A 17985-nucleotide genomic window follows, 5' to 3' on the forward strand; every position below is an offset into this window, starting at 1 on the left:
TTCCCGTGATTCCTTTATTGATTGCTATCACATACATTCACAAAATGTTAGGCACTCAGATTTCAAGAATTAATAAGACAAGTTCCTTGCTGTAAAAATGCTCAGAGGCACCCTGGAAGAAAAGAACAGGCCATGGAAAGCATAGCCAGGTTCCCACAGACCTGAACCAACCCCCCAAAGTCAGGTTGCAGATACTTCTCCTTCACTATCAGCCAACACCCGTCCCTCTTCACAGAAAAAAAAAATCATGTTCTTCACTTCCATTGATAAATTTATGTGCCACATTTCTTTACTACCTCTAGCTGTGTGTGTGCGCACACACACAGACACACACACACACATGCGCACCTTGAAACACAGCTCTGGCAGAAATAACCAAGTTGTGAGTAGAACGGGGCCCCGTTATTTCACAAGTGATTTACAAACATCAGAAAAGACAACATGGCTGGTAATACACAGCAGGGGGAAAGGCTGAATAAAGAGCAACGATTTTCTCCACGAGAAACAGATGATTCCATCACAGTAGTTACAATTTGCCTTTGGTAGATGATGTCTGCGACCTCCAGAGCATGCTGTTGTTCTTGCACAAGCACATGAAGGCATTTCACCAAAGCTCAGGAAGCCAGCTGCCTGACGCCACAATGACTAATACACTCATACCTACATCAACTCCTTCAACCAACCAACAGTGTGTCAGGTACTCTAACACCCAGTCACACTACACTTCTTCAGTTCAGCCTTCACATGAGACACAAACAGCAAAGTGACCTATGCATGAAGAAGCTGTGGCTCCAGGAAAGCAGGGTGGATGACAGACCCATCCCGCAAGGGGACTTTGCGGGTGCATCCTACTCAGCTAAGGCCATGCAGTTAGGGATCCTTTGCTCCAGGAGGCTGCTCATTTATGGACAAGCATCCCTTTACTTGCTTTCCTGTTAATTGTTTGCCTCTCTCCTCACTGTGACATGAAAGTCAAAGCTTAACAAGTTTTCAACCACGGTTTTCTTTCTAGCTAGTGGTTCACTCCCCACCTATCCTGCTTTATGTCTGTAAGATAATTACTTATAGCTTAATACTATTGGGCTTAGATTCTATTCTGTGTAGAACATTTGTTAAAGAAGTGGAAATCCGAACACCAAGGAGGTAGGAGCTGTGTAGGCTACGCCTTGCTCCACCTGCAGCTGTACTCAACAGAGGCCCAGAGGCATCAGCTCAACCTGAGTTTCAGGAGAAAAGGACGTCTACATTTTATCTCAGTAAACAAGAGGAAACAAGTGCACATATTTTTAACACTGCAGTACAGTGCAGGTGAAAAAAATACTTCTTAGGCTGAATCTAACCCACAGATCACATGGTGCAATTCAGAACATACAATGATAAAACAGTAATGGTAAGAGAGATTACGATGTGAGAGCCAGCTGGTACACAGAGAAAAGGACTGCCCTGCGTGGGTTCACAGAAAGGAAGTAACACTTCTCACTTAGATGCAGGCAACAAGGGAAGGGGTGCAGAAGCAGCAAGTGTTCTGGCCTTGAAGGACAGGAATGATCTACAGGTGTGGTGAGGCAGATCGGGGAATCAGTGTACAGGGAATGAAACAAGTAAGGCTGCACAGGTGGAGAAGTACTGGCTGCATGGGGGCAGACAAGAGGACATGAAGGTTCTGTCATGGACTGGGAGGGGATGGAGTGAAATGCATACAGGGTGATGCGGATCAGGATGTGTAGAACTGTATCATTCATGTAAGACTTGATTCTGTAGGGTACTGTTCCATGATGCACAAATCTGAGAGATTCTGTATATCCTTAAGTAAAGTAAACAAATTAATAGAAGATGCGGTAGTCCAAAAATGGAGGAAAAGCTCCATGCTCTACCAACAGCTGTGTGAGTCTCAAAGCACAACCACAATTAAATGACCTGGCAACTAATTCCCCAGGAAGTTATGAAACCTGTCCAGCTTTGTCAATTCAGCTTGTTTTATCCCAGAACTTTGTTTTTGAAACACTTAGTTTTATCCTAAGAATAGAACACTGGTCCAGCGTCTTGGGATACAACAGTGAAATCATTTAGGCCATCACAAGTGTAGTAACAGAAGACTTGGTTGCACCACTTCAAAGGCCTGAGAGAAGCTTGGAGCTGAAGGAGGGAGGCTGGGTACAGAACGTCTTCTAGAACACCACCACAGCGGTCCACAGTTACTACCCACAATAGTTTCCTCCTCTTACAGGTACTGTTCATTCTGAATGCATATTGTAATGAGAATTAGAATGGGGGTAATTGCAACAATCGACACCCAGTTGACTGGCAAATATTCATAAGCCGCATTTGAATACCCCCTCCTGGCCTCCCAATTCCATTTTTCTTTCATCCCTTCTTTCTTTTGCTACTGCCCCTGCCTTTTGTTGTATACTACTTGACATATGCCCTACAATTCCACCTTGAAAGAAAACACTTTGAAACTTGAATGCTGCCATTAAATCAATTTCAAAGAATCAAATGTAACTTACTTCACCTTGGGGCTCTCTGCCCTCTTAATCAATATATGTTATTAGCTAGAAATGACAAAGAAAGGAGGTGACTGATTGTGTGGGATTTTGAAGGAGAGGACTAGGATGAGATTTAGTGCCCAAACCCTGCGTTGTTCTTCTCCTTTCCTGGGTTCTAAGCACATAAGGATCAATAACGAAGAGGAAACAAATTTCAGTTTTTGTTAAATACAAGTGACTAATTTTTTAAAAAAAGACCTCCCTGACAATATAGAGGCAGAGGCATGATTTCTCCCAACACCCCTGTACATGGCTAAAGACAGTCCAGCCCTTCTTGTTTGTAAGTTCAGGTTCTGTAAGTTCTGTAAGTTATGTGATTGCATGGCAGGTCTTCCTCTCCCACCTGCCAAGGCGGAACTGAGGGCTCCTGAGAGTCAGAGCTGACTGTCCCACTCCTAATGGGCAGCCTACAGGATGGAAATGCAAAGGTGGTTCTGAAGATTGTTGAGACCAACGGTAAGAAGTTGGGCACTCCAGATCCGTCACTGGAGGTGGAGTAACTACTGCTCCTGTCCGATGCTATGATCCTAATCCTGCCCATCAAGAAAAGGGTGAAGCAAATGTCAGACTGCCAAGCACATTGTGGGCTTCTCTTCCTGGAGGAGGAACAGAAAGATGTGTAGAAAGGACGGGAACCAGAAGGCCAAAGCTCCCTTTTCTGAGGATTGAGACCAAAATGTGGTAGGAACAAGTTTTCTCCTTTGCAAAAGATCTTATTTTAGGGAATGATGAAAATATTTCCTTTCCAGTGAGACATCCAACTCTGTCATTCCTCACTTATGCACGATGCCCTCAGACAATATTCTCTGGGATCTTTCACATGTCTGTTCTTGAGGAAGGCAATATATGTGGCACCTAGCGCTTTGGTGAGAGGCGGTTTGGCTGGGATCTACATTTGGAATGGGTATTAGGAACAGAAAGGTATGCTGAGAAGAGAACGGGAAGGGAGGTGTGTATGGGAAGAAGGAAGAGGAAGAAACACAAGCACAACTGTGTCTACCTCATCGGCACAGCCCTGGTTGGATGATGCTAGGTGAATGCCACACTTCTCATACGTACATCTAAATGCTAACTTACTCCAGCTGGTTCAAAGGTGACTGGGCGTGAGAGTCTGGATGTTAACAATGCCACAACCCCTACTTTATGAGTAAGAAACACATCTCTAAAGGGCAGGTGTGTGTGTGTGTGTGTGTGTGTGTGTGTGTGTGTGTGTGTGTGTACTTCCAAGGATGTCCATGCTATGCTATGCACAGCACACGTGCAGTCTGCTTACCAAAACCCAGGACACTGAATCCCAAGAGCGCACCTCTGTCCTCACCACCATATTAGCACGCCTTTACTTCTGAGCACCAAAATAAACCTGGCTTTTAATTCCATTTTTCCACAAATTTTGTGAAGTACTTTGTGTATAACTGTTCTGCTTAAGAGCCATGTTTAGCACTATAAGCAAGTTAATTAAGTTAACTGAAGCTAGCTTATTAGTTGAACACAATTGGCAAAGGAGTGGAAATAAGTCTCAAATGAGCAAAACTGATTTCTGGGGCTCACCAGTTGATAGAATTAAGGAATATTTCTTACATGGGAAAACTAACCCCTATGGTATCCTTAGCACTATGATTTTTAGAGTAATTTATAGTGGAAATATGGCGCAGAGGGGAACATTTCTAAATTACAACCTTAAGAAAGGGATGTTTCTTAATGATTTCTGCTTACATAATAACCTTTTGGGATGATGGGATTTGGAATTTCCTGGCCATGTATGGATACACTCGTGACCTGACAATCCACTTGAAATCCATGGTTTCTTAATGCAGCGTCTCTGAAGAAAGAGACTAACCCATGCTACAGTGGCTTAGGTAACACCTGACAACTTAACAATACAGCAGCCGGCTGGTAGGAGAAGTAATTTATTTTCCCTTGTATTCTTTTTACATGACACTACACAGGGAGTCAAATGCAAGTCCGCGCATGAGTAAGGCAAGAGAATAGAAATTAATTTGTTTAACCTATAGCAATTGCAGATACTGCATGCTCAGCTGTGTGCCTATCTTTAGAAAGTTCATCCTCACAGGCTGAATAAAATTTTTGCTAGTCGGCTTTTTACAGAGAGAAGTCTACTGTTTGCTTAAAAAGGGGAAAGCTCATTTCATTAAGCATTCTAATTCCTGTGATTGCATTCTAAGAATATTAGCCCTGCTACCGAGTTTCCAACCCTGTTTTTTTAAATTTTATTTTAATTAATTTTTTTTTTCCTGATTTCAACTGCTGCCTTTACTCTAACATTTACACCTCGCTGTCTTCTTGTGTGCGTAGCTCTCACGCACAGCGGTGGAGAAGCCATTTACAGACAGAGCAACTGGAAGCTGGTGACTGCCTTTTTCAAAAGTCACAGATACATATTCCCAGCCAGCTTTGTTTTAGGGAAAGCATTGTTTTTTCCTCTTCTTTCTCTTTTTGAATCTCTGCTCCACTACATAACTCTGTCGCATTAAAAACAATGAGGATAAATTAAATTTGTCTTCGAAAATCACAATTTCTATCACACAATTAAAAACCTGGGGTGAGTGTGGCAGAATGACATGGCGTGCCTGGGCCCTCGGGGTTGTGCTGGAGATGGTAAGGGAGGGATAAACGTCCTGCAGGGGCCCCGCTGCATGTTGCCTTGCTAAGTGGGCTCCATGAGGTGCCTGTGTGGCTCCTAACCCTGCTGCAGGCGCTAAGTGGCTGCTTTCCTTGGAAGTGATTATGGAGGTGATTCCAGCTGGGTGATGAGGTAAAAAGGGAGAAACCCTGAAGAACTGAGGAAAAGGGAAGGTGGTCCTGTGCTGAAGGAGGGGCTAGGAGCCACAGGTCTGGGCAATGCTCTTGGGAAATGGGGAAAGCTGAGGACCTGGAGAAAAGAGGGCTGGATGGAAATGCCTGGAGGAGCTAGTATTCTCAAGAGAGCACAGCCCTCACTTGCCTGGCCCATCGAGTTTCAGCTTAAAGAGGGGTTTAAGATTTCTAAACCGTTTCTGAAAATGCAGACTGCGGCTCCCCTGGCCCAGGATTTCTCAGCAGCAGCGCTGCTGACAGTTCAGAAGAGATGCCTGGGCTGCCTTGGAGGCCTATGGGTGGCGAGCAGCATCCCCAGCCCCTCTCTGCCCCTGCCGTGACCAGCATGCTCCTGCTACAACCTGCGGCTCTCAACCTCAGCTCCCTAGTCACACAGGACAGGGCTGAGATGCGAGTGCTGGGCCTCATTTTTAAGATTCCCATTCCACTGGTCGATATCCTGGCTCTGATTCTCCCTTTCATGGGATGGAGTCTGATGAACAATTTGAGAAGCCCTTAGCAAATTCTCACTGCATATCCAGCATTGCTGTAGATGACAAGAGGACAAAGATTAATGACATACTCCCCATTTCTTGAAGAGATGGATCCACAGTGAATTATTTTTCAATATACTGTGGTCATCTCTCTCCTATGAAATACATGGCACACCACATCCACAAGTGAAGAGCTTAGTGGCACAATGTATGACACTTGGTGTCCAGTACTAAAACTCCCACTAAACAGAATTATATATTCATGATCTTGGGATAGGTGAGATTTCTTAAACATAGTGCTAAAAGCATTATTCATTAATAATTCACAAATTGGAAACTGGGTATTAAAACTAAGAATGTGCACTAACCCAACAGCTCTTGTTAAGTAGGTTAACAGGCAAGGCACAGATGGGAAAGGATATGTGCAAAATATACCTCTGAAAGGCCTAATTTCCAGGCAATCCAATCCAACAAGACTAGGAAGGGAACTTTATAACCAAGTAATTCTAAATATCAAATTAGTTTATGGAAAGGTATTCACCAACATCAGGTATCTAAAAAATGGGAATTGACAAAAGAACCACAATAGGATCTCACTACATTTCTACATCATAATATCCATCAAACCATAACACCTAAAATTAAGTGACATCAACATTCAGAATGTAAAACTACTGGGACTCACATGTATTGTGGCTTTACTACTAAAGTTGTATACATACATAATATATACATACAGGTTTACCACCATGCACACTTAGCAGGAATTCATCCAGGCATATGCACTTTAGAAGTTAAGAGTTCTCACAGTGTTAGCATCTGTGCTCTTACTATGCCTGGTGTCAGCAGTGCCAACGGCTTCCTGATGTAAGCATCTGTGATTCACGTCTGGGCACCCCATCTTGCTTGCTGCACTTACAGCTGGAGTTAGCTCCCCCCCCCCCAAATCCAAGATGCCATACAGAGCAAGTGAGTCCGAGTGAGAGGTCTTTATTTCAGTGAGAGAGGTAGTCTGGAGCAGAGCAGAGAGAGAGAACAAAGGCAAGAGGCATCCATTAAGGGTAAGGTATGGGAGAGCGAGGTCAGGGATTGGCCGACGAAGCTAAATACCTCAGGGGATTGGTGGAGTGCACAGTTTAAACCTGAAGGTCACTGAGTAAGCTTAGGCAAGTGGGCCGTAGAGGGTGCCGAGACCTAGGAGATTTACACGAGTGCTGGGTAAACAGGTATTCAAGGGGCTTGGGACCTAGGGGATTTAAAGTAGTACTGGGTAAGCAGCCATTCAAGGCATTCAAGTCACCTTGAGTCCAGGGTAGTGGGTTCAGCCCCTCCTTACAGCTGGGACAGACCAAATACGCCATGGAGCTATCACTCCTAGGGCATCCATCAACCAAGCACAAACAAAAGTCCCAACAAAGCTGACAAGGAAATTGGGGCTTTGTACTCTAACTCTCATTGTGCCTTGACCTCCATGGGGCCTCAGGGAAACAGATACAACTGCTGTCAGAATAACTGGTGTGTGCGTACAACCTGCATTGGACTCCTTCCAGTTGGAGTGTATTCCTCCATTGCCCTGTAACCTACCAAGTCACCTACTTGAACTCAAACTTCAGGGATCCCCCAGCTTAAGATACAACAGTCTTACTAAACCAAAATCTGAAGAAAGCAAATGTCCACCAACAGAAGCAAATCATGGCACTCCCTGTGATTAAATACCATGCAACAAAAAGGGAACAGGCCCTAACTTCTCACTGCTCCAAGGACCAAGCTAACAAAATTCAACTATTAGTAAAAGTTGGGGGATACACAATTACACATCTCTTATGCTTCCATTAACATAAAGTTTATTGTCAGGCACAAACAGCCCACGGTAGGGCTGAGTTGCACTCCACTCCCAGGAGACATGGTGTAGTCCCAACCCCAGCCCCTCAGAATGGAAGCTGCTTTGGAAACGGGGTCTTTACACATATAACCGAGTTCAGATGAGGCTATTCTGGCGGACCACAGTCTAAAACGGTATTGTTCCACAAAGGGGCTGTCTGAACACACAGAGAAAGGGGGCAGGGAACGTCACGTGAAATGTGGACAACAAAATGGATGCTTTTACAAGCGTAAGAACTACCAAAGACTGCCAGCAAACCAGCAGCCGCCAGGAAAAGAGCCTGGGACAGCTTCTCTCATGGCCATTAGGAGAAACCAAGCCTGCTAGCACCAGATTCCACATCTTCAATAATTCGCTGCCATTCAAGTCACTGGGTTTGCAGTACTTCCCACCACAGGATCAGCTGACCAACACAGCAGGGGGAGGGAGGTTGTAATGGGAGTCATGAGCTGGGGGGGAAGAGTGCAGAAACACGTGATAATTAACACTCACACCCATCAAAGAGGATTGGTAACCCAAGACAGTGTGTACCACCAGACTCTAAGCTGAAGTACAGTAAATCCAGCCCTGACTCTGGCTGCAGAATGTGGGGGAAAGGGGGGTAACACTGACCCCATTCACCGCTCTGTTCTCGCAGCCCTCTCTTCACACACACAGCCTGAGAGTAGACCAGTTGCCTCGAGTGCTAAAGCCGGTTATGATTACAACAGAGAATGTAGACAGAACCCGGTAGAATCTCCCTGCTGGCTTTTCAGGAAAAAGGAAAGAGTCCTTTTTCACGGAACCCTTTAAAAATGCACAGTGCTTTCCCATGTATGTTCACAAACACGCGTTTTCACAGTTCAGGACAGAAACTGGCGGCGTGATGTTCACGCACAGACCTGATGCTTTGTCCCGGATGTTGCCCTCCTCCACTGCTGTGAGACACACCTCAGACGACTAACCCCTCACAGCCACAGGCGCCCCTACCTTCCCGCACAAGGCTCCTGAAAGACGTTTGTTCTGTTCTGGCAGGCGGAGTCTGAATTCTTCGGCTCCTGGCTCCTGTCACGTCTGGGAGTGGTTTTTCCCGCCCAGCAAGGGGCTGCATTTCTCCCAGCACGTGAGCCTTTTCCAGGGGCCCCCTGCAGAGCCACATCGGCATCTCACCTTAACTTCCTTCTGAGAGGGGGAAAGAATGGGTTGCATTTGCTCCTGCCACTGACCTGTGATACCTGTCCAGGCACCGACTCACCTCTTCCTTGGAGAGCTGTCCGCCTCGACAGGGAGCCGGCAGGGAGCCGGGTCGGTGCTACCTGGAGGAGCAGCCTTCCTGACCCAAGGCCACATTCCACGGCTCCCGGACCTGACTCCCAGGAGCCAGGAAAACGGGGGCTGGAAGTGACGGTTCCAAGACAAGGCCAGCAGTCTAAGCGTGTGGTGCGAGATGGCGTGTGTGTGGTGCGTGTGTAGGTTACAGGTGTGTGTGCGGTGTGTACCTCTGCCGTCTGTCTTCCTGGGGGCCTGTGCTGTTTGTGGGTGTGTGCGCGCGTCTGTTGGGTGTGTCTGTATGTGCTCTGTGTGTTGGGTCCATGGGTGTGTCTGTGTCTGTGTGGTGTGTTCTTCCGCCCGTCTTCCTGGGTCTCGCCTTCCGGTTGGGGTCATCGCGTGCTCCCGGAAGGAGACGGGTCGCTTTCCGCCGCTTTGTGGGCCTTGCGCTGCCGTGTGACCGGGCTCGCACTGCTGTCCTGCTGTCCCGGTGCGTCCGTCCCTGGAGGCCCAGGGCGAAGGCGCAGGGGCCTCAGGAGCCTCCTCGGTCCTTCGGGCACCTGCGCCCCAGGCATCCGCTGGGTCGGGGTGACCAGCAGCTGCTCTCGCTTGGCACTGTGTCTGACAGGAATGGCCCCCTTCCAGGTTCTCGTGGCGTTCTTGCTCTCTCTCATGCAGACACAGCGGCCCTTCGTTTTTCACAAAGGACCCCCACAATTCACCCAGAACCTTTACTTCTCTATAAAGGAACTGGACTCAGGGAAAGGGCAGTGTTTGCCTCCCCAGAGCCTGGAGCGACAGGAGCCTGGGAGAATGCGGGAGGATGATGGGGAGGAGCGCAGCAGGTGCCCCACATCCCGTGCTCAGTCCGCAGCACTAAGCAGCAGAGCGCACAAGCTCAGCTACGTAGGACTGTCTCCCTCAATGACACGTATAGCACTCTGCCTCATTTCTGCTGCGTGAAATGTGAGTGCAAGATATGCGCCTCTTCCAAACATCGTGTGTACCTCCCTCGTGCTGTCTGCCCCCACTGGCAGTGCTAAGGCAGCCTAGGAATTGGCACAGCGGCCAAGATGTAAGGAAGCTGGGCTCTTGATTCATCCAGAGGAAGGGAGACAGCCAACCACAGAGACCGCAGACTGCTCCCTGCAGGAGAAGCAACCCTCTTTTTGTCAGATCCAGTGAACAGCTTGGGGCGCGGGAGTTGGGGGGAGGGGTCTATCTACCAAGACAGTCTGCACATCACAGAGACAGCAGTGTTGTTCTAGGTTTAAGAAGAGAATGAAGACTGGCAGCACAGACTAGTTAGTACGAAATGAGCCAAAGCAGGTGACATAAAAGTAGGTGATCACTGATGCACTAACATGTTCTGGGGCCAAACGCAAATCCGAGCTGCACCCACATCACATCCTGAAGACAACTGCGTACTGGTAACTTGAGGAGGGCAAGCATCGCAGTGGGGCGGTGGGAGCAGTGGGCAGGCTGACTGGAAAGTCATCACAATAATTAAGAAAGTAGGAGAGCAAGACTGTCCCTTAGTGAATGGCGCTTTGCTGGCTAGTGTAATAATTCTAAGACATTCAGTAAATACAAACTAAGATATAATAAGCGGCACTGGAGATTTTTTAAATAGGCAAAAAAAGTAACCAGGGTGGCAGTGAACATTGGCAAGCGAGTCCTGGTGAGCAGTGTCTGGAAGAGTCTATGCTCAAAGACGTGCTGCTCGTGGGGCTTGCAGATACCAGAAAGGGGGAGGGTAGAGGTCAAGGTGCTGAGCTGAACGCTGTTGACCATGTACAAACTAGCTCGATCCTGCTATAGCTGGTCCCTTCAAGATATCCAGGTTATCTGTTCTTATGCCTGCATTTCTACATCATGCAGGAGTATGATATATAAAATATATATGATATATATGTGTCAAGTGTATACACACATGCATATATGTAGTAATTATAGGTGGATTCCAGTTTTCTGATTCATGTGAACTGTTTATAAGTAGCTTATATTTATCTAAGGGAATGTTTTCTTCATTTTAAGAAAAATATTCTTCACAGTCTTATATTTCTATGAAAATATTTAAGATAAGACACATTTTGATTCAGTATGTAATAATGAGGAGTTTTTAAAAAGTGGCTGGAGGGGAGGACACACAGCCTAGTGGTTAGGACATTGGTTAAGATACACATCGGGGTTCAAGTCCCTGCTTCCTGTTTCCAGAAAAGCTTGGTGGTGTCTTCCCTCAGTTAAGTACAGAAATGAAAAGCTGGGAACCGGTTGCAGAGAGATGTTTTATCTGTGAGGGGACCATGTAAGCAGGGAAACGGGGGGAAGGGGAACACCTCCAGAGAGATACCAGGGAGGTAGGGTGCCTCTTGAAAGCAGAGAGGTGGAGACACTAAAGGTTTGAGGAAGGGTCTTGGCATTTTAAGCATTCCCTGACCCCTCCATGTTGGGTGGGAACCTGCAGGTAAAAGGTTTCCCATTGGTGGCTCTTAATCAGTTTGGAAATGGGTGGGCAGTGCCTGTGCCACCCACTTGAAGGTATGGCCAAAATTTCAGCAGGCTTGGACTGCCACACTTCCGACTCAGACTCTAGCTTCCTGCTAGTGCAGACCCTAGGGGGTGGGGTGCAGTGATTGCCCACGTGACCGGGTTCCTGCCACCCACGAGGGACACCTGAGTTCTCACCCCCGCCTTCAGTTGTTACCTAGCTGGGCTGTTGTGGGTGTTTTGGTAAATAAACCAGCAGAGGGGAGATACTGGTCTCTCTCTGTCTGCCTCTCAAATAAATGCATAATTTTATTTAATCTGCAAAATAGATATTAGAAAAAAATGTAAAAGGGCTTCAATGTTTCTCAATTCCAAAATAAAGCTATTTTTAAATTTAATTTTCCATTTACCTTTTCAAGTGCCCTCCTATAAATATGCAGTAAGAATGAGATGCAAAGGTTTGCCCAATTCCTGTTGTGAAATCTTGCAAGAGAAGTTTATTTACGTATCACACAAAATAAAGCTGGGTGGGTGCCAGTTTCCTGTTGTTTACTAAGCTCCTCGGAAGGTACTGCTTACTGTATTCATGCCAATCACTGGTGCCAGCAGACAGTCAGTGAGACTTGGCAAATGAATCTGTGAACACTTGAAAAACTTGGAGTTTTCAATGTATACATTTCAGTGGTGACTGAAAAATTACTTCAGCTTTGGGATTCCGCTCTTTATAGTGTCAGTTTTGGTAAGTGTAGCACATAATGGTAATTATCACCTGCAAGCTACTTACACAAGTGTTCTCTGTTTTTCACTTGATATATCACAGCTCCATTCAACCCGGACAATGGCGCCGATAGCATCGTCAAGTTTGACACGTTTGGAGATGGAATGGGGCGATACAATGTGTTCAACTTCCAGCACATGGGGGGAAAGTATTCCTACTTGAAGGTTGGTCACTGGGCTGAAACCTTGTCACTAGATGTTGACTCCATCCACTGGTCTCGGAACTCACTCCCCATTTCCCAGTGCAGCGACCCCTGCGCCCCCAATGAAATGAAGAACATGCAGCCAGGGGATGTCTGTTGCTGGATCTGCATCCCCTGTGAGCCCTATGAGTACCTGGCCGACGAGTTCACCTGCGTGGACTGCGGGCCCGGACAGTGGCCCACTGCAGACTTGTCTGGATGCTACGATCTTCCTGAGGACTACATCAGGTGGGAAGATGCCTGGGCCATTGGCCCAGTCACCATTGCCTGCCTGGGTTTTATGTGTACGTGCATGGTTGTAACTGTGTTTGTCAAGCACAACAACACGCCCTTGGTGAAAGCATCGGGCCGCGAGCTGTGCTACATCTTGCTATTTGGAGTTGGCCTGTCCTATTGCATGACGTTCTTTTTCATTGCCAAGCCGTCACCCGTCATCTGTGCGCTGCGCCGACTGGGGCTGGGCACTTCCTTTGCCATCTGTTACTCAGCCCTGTTGACCAAGACCAACTGCATCGCCCGCATCTTCGATGGTGTCAAAAATGGCGCCCAGCGGCCCAAGTTCATCAGCCCCGGTTCTCAGGTGTTCATCTGCCTCGGTCTGATCCTGGTGCAAATAGTGGTGGTGTCTGTGTGGCTCATCCTGGAGACTCCAGGCACACGGAGATACACCCTTGCAGAAAAGCGGGAGACGGTCATCTTAAAATGCAACGTCAAAGACTCCAGCATGTTGATCTCTCTGACCTATGATGTGATCCTGGTGATCTTATGTACTGTGTATGCCTTCAAAACGCGGAAGTGCCCGGAAAATTTCAATGAAGCCAAGTTCATAGGTTTCACCATGTATACCACCTGCATCATCTGGTTGGCATTCCTCCCCATATTTTATGTGACGTCAAGTGATTACAGAGTAAGTCTTTGAATTCTTCTTCTTTTCCTTGTTATTTTTTTTATCCTGCTGATGTTTTATTATGCAGGATTTCAAGTAGACTTCAATTATTTTATTTCAGAAATGTGTTAATCACAGACACCATGATGAATCCCCTTTTTATAGGGACAAATTAACTGAGTACACTTTATAAGCAGGCAGTCACTCTCTCTCATGTGCAGTGTCCTGTACTAGGCACAAAGAGGAGGACAGAGTGATAGGGGCTGTCCAGTCAAACAATTCATCAGCTAGAGGAAGAAGAAATATAATTCACACACACACACAAACACACACCACACACTGCTTAATTAAATTTAAAAAGTGATTGACAAAAGATGAAGACAAGTCACTAACAACCTAATGGGAATACTTCAAGTGAGACACAGGAGGACCTGGCTACACAGATTTTTCTATAAATTTAAATGCAACTTAAACTTCAAGCAACAATCCATCTAAAGTTGTAAAAACTTGACTCATGCTTCATTACAACACTGAAAAAAATTAAAATACAATGTTGATTTTTTATGCCTTTCTACAGATTTAGTTATACACACAAAGATGGTATATTTATAAAGATACACATGTATAGATATGGTTCTTGGAGCTGGCCTGTCCTATTTTGTAACATATAGTCACATCCCTCGCCAACACTTACACAGTCCTTGAACTAGTTAAAAATTTTACTGTATAATGCCAATAACCTAATCGTGTTATTACTCAGAGTGTCTTAGTAATATGTAAGTAATCTGGGCGTCATGATTTTTATCTCTTCTGAAAGAAACTTCACCATTCCGTCAGATAATTTCTCAAATCACTGAAACAACAACAGTTATTTTTCTATTCATAATTCTGCTTAGTTATCTTATAATGTGTAAGTGTGAAAATTTTGATCTCCTCAAATAATTTTATTTTGCTCTGTCTTAAGTTGTCAGAAATTAAGTTTTCCAGAATCATAATAGTTTCCTTTTTATACCACGATTTCCCAGAATGAAGTATGTCCATAGGTTGTAATAATCCCCAAATCTTCTGTTTACCAACACTTCCTACATTGCTAATATGTGGGAAATTGTAGCCCATAAAGAAAACTAAGCAAAAAGGCAACTTCATCAAGGTTGGAGCAGTCTGCTAAAGCGATCTGCTATCTGATGTGACCATCAGATTTCCTGAAAATAACAGGGTATGTGTAATACTCTCATCATATCAAAAATGTCAACTGTGAGGTAATGCACATGGTATTAGCTGGATCTAGTTTCAGAGATTTCAAAACAGCGTATCAAGAAGAAAAACATTTTTGCCAATAAAATGAAGTACTTACTATTTTCTTTTTTAAAGAAGAAGACAAATCTGTTGAAAGCATGAACTCAAGAGACTGGCCGAGTTCAATGTATCTCATTTATTCATATTGTTTACAATTAAGTGACGGAAACCCAAGGTTGTCTTAAGGGATGACCAGTAAAAATGAAGAATCTAAGTTCCATGTTGGGGTAATGGTCCAGCATTTTACCCATAAAAAAATGGAAAATTTAAAAAAGAGGTAATATCAGAGGCAGAAAGAAAATAATCAAAAGACCGGTATAAGAATCACTGGAAAGTTTAAAATTTTAAAACCTGGCGATTAGAGAACTCACGCTAATGCAAATTAATGTCCTTCTTCTATCATTTGCCTTTATATAGACATCCCATCCACAGGGTTGTTTTTTTTTGTTTGTTTTACTCCCCTTAACTGCTCAGTTTTGGATCTGCACAATAGTACAATAGTCCTTACGCTATGTAGACATGTAGACACATGCCTAGTGCCTTTCCATCTCAAGAGAGTGTCTAAAAACCAAATAGGACCTTAGTTTTTTGTTTGTTTTTGTTTTTGTTTTTTTAATGTGATACAATAGTAAAAGCATCTGTTTTAGCAGAAGCCAGTAGGCCAATGAGACCTAAGGCGATGGGCTGGAGTTTTTTTAAGGTCCATGCTAATTAAGGCATCCAAATAACCAAAAATGAAAGGACTCCTCGCACACAAATAAAGCCAATTCTAAATTTACAAAAGAAATAAACACTGTGGACTGAGATCTCCAACACAATGTGTCTCAAATTTATTTTAAAGCAGCTGAGCAGCATTATAACACATTGATTCCCTGGGACACAACCCCAGAAATTCTGATCTCATTGTCCTAGTCTGTCTCCTGGACACAGGGACTTTTGAAAGCTTCCAAGTGACTCTAATTTGGAAAACCAGTTCCTATTGGATCTGAAGCTCTTCCTATCACTCAGATTTCAATATCTTGGCCTGCACTCCTCTAAAATACCTACATATGTTGGCCTAGGATGCTGAGAAGTCTCACAGATATGCGGAGTCTTGGCGTCCCCTGGTGAGGTAGATTGCCTGATGCAGAGTGCTACAAGGCCTCAGTTCCTGTTACCCTGGGAAGGCAGAGCACTCCCACTCGGGCTGCCCACACTCCCACCTATCGCTGAACTCCTGCACCTGGCTCCCTCTCTTACAAACTTTAATGACCCTGTAAACATGTGACCATGACATCCTTGCTCAGAAAATTTCAGAACAAGACTGAGATTAAAGATGTGTCTGTAGCATTAGAAAAAAATACCTAGCAATTTAAGAGTAGTTGCCGTAAGTTTTGAGACTTGGCACATTTGCCACCTATTGTAAATTACACATTAATGTGAAGCACTAGCCCCATCTTCACAAGGTTTACACCACAGTTTCAGGACAGAGGGCATCATGCATGAAAGAATTAAAGATTAACATAGAATCATTTGTACGTAGACTGGCAATACAAATTCTAATTGTCTGTTTTCTGTGGACATCAAAAAGAAATCAGAGCATGGTTTTTCTAAAAATATCTCTTGAGAACATCTGATTTTACCCTGTATCTTGGTAGCCCATTCCACCAAGACTAAAGAGCATATTCCTAAGATGGGAATGGAGACTTGGTTTTTGTATCCAGTAAGAAGAGTATAGCATCTGAGCTTCTCCCCAGTCTAAGTTCCAAGGGGTCTTGGACTGGTACCTATGGTCTTAGCCAGCACCTTTATGGATGGAGAGACCTTGCCCACTTTCCTTAAAGCAGAAAACCACAGCAGAGTCTGATGGAATCAGGCAGTGCGGGCCAATAGGACAGTTGCTAGCCATTTGCTTCTGGTTTTAAGCGCTCAGAATCTGCTTGTGGCCCCGCTGACTGAGGGTGCAATGTTTGTGTCATCTCATACCTGAGCTAGATGACTGCCACTCTTCATTTCTACATTGACAGCCTAATTCATGACTCAGAAGTCAAGAACATGTAGCTTTGTGGCTGGGATTCAAGGCTTGGAAACGTCAACTGTATCCACCTTGATTAACACGGCAGAGCTTTTACTAAAGATCACCTTGATCCACGGCACTTACTACCTCATCTACCTCATCCTGGCAATATCTTTGGGATCTAGCCTGTTTTTAACACAAGGGCTGGGGGAATTTTCCAGGGCTGCTGCTGATAGCAAAGAGATTTCTTTGCATTACTTCCTCATGCTTTAAAAAGCACTTGTCAAAATTCGTAAACCCTGTCTGTAAGAAGCCACGTAGTAGGCACTGCCTCACTGTGTTCTTCCAGAGTTCACGTGTCTCAGGGAAGTCTCACTGAGAAGCATTAGCGCTTATTCTTGGAGCCAGGTCCCAGTGCAAAAGGCTCTGAGTCCATTGTCTGGCATGGTGGAGCAGGTCTGGGCAGGAGGCCCACAGAGGTCCCTACTGTCACTGCTCTTCCTGCACTAGGACTCTGGGCCACCAGCCACATTCAAAGGGACGCCCTGCTCTCTGCCTTTTCTGAGGATTCCACTGTTGAACATTCCATGACAATCTGTCCATCTGCTTTTGAGGCCCTCAGATTTCCTTTGGGATAAAGCCATTTCTGTGTTGGTGTTCCACCCTTCTTGCCAAAACTGTCAGATTCTGCAGCGTCCGAGATTACCACATTAATGAGATGACACATTAGCTTGGCATGATTTTATCAATGCTGACAATAAGAACTTTGTGAGTCACAGCAGCCCAGTAGCTGGAGTGTCAGCATTTGTGATGATCCCTCACTGGGTAACACAAAGTAGGTCAAGTGACCCTGCCCAAGCAGGGCACTGTCTTACAGGAGATGGGCCTGGGGACCACTTTCTGCTTCATAGGCAGGCACGAGCTCTATCTTCTTACACTCTTTGCTCTACCAATATCCCTGAAAACAAAAGCCCAAAGCAAAGGCAGTTTGCTTACTATACTATACTAACTCTGTAAAGACATGAGACATCTCCTCTATAAGAACTATCTCCCAACAAAATGACAAATTTGCCATTGGGTTTCCATGTGTGACTACAAGGGTGATAGTGCAATCAAGGATGATGCTGCAAGTTTTGGCTTACACAGCTGGGTTGGGAAAACAGATCAAGGTTTACTTACATCTGAATTCTAACATGCGTATTGCATACCAAAAGAGGATGGCAAGGTAGAAATAGAATTTAAAAGCCTGGAAGTCCAGAAGCTGCATCTCTGAAATAGGAGTAAGTATTTAGGCATTATCAATAGAGAAGGTATGTAATTTTAGAACCCACTGAGATGATGAAGAGAGTCCAG

The 17985-nt window shown here is 45.1% G+C and overlaps 1 protein-coding gene across 2 annotated transcripts in view; it reads left to right on the forward strand.

Moving 5' to 3' along the window:
• GRM3 (glutamate metabotropic receptor 3) overlaps positions 1–17985 on the forward strand; it is a 168162-nt gene that overhangs the window by 135136 nt on the left and 15041 nt on the right. The window contains exon 4 of one of the 2 annotated variants that reach the window (XM_040964732.1): positions 12295–13361. The exons of the other annotated variant lie outside the window; for it this stretch is intronic. Coding sequence (XP_040820666.1) covers positions 12295–13361 — 1067 coding nt within the window. The remainder of the gene's footprint in view (positions 1–12294; positions 13362–17985) is intronic. 2 annotated transcript variants of the gene reach the window in all.

This window comes from Ochotona curzoniae, unplaced genomic scaffold (assembly GCF_017591425.1).
Source record: "Ochotona curzoniae isolate NIBS_2020 unplaced genomic scaffold, NIBS_Ocur_1.0 scaffold_3835, whole genome shotgun sequence".
Taxonomy (NCBI): Eukaryota; Metazoa; Chordata; class Mammalia; order Lagomorpha; family Ochotonidae; genus Ochotona; species Ochotona curzoniae.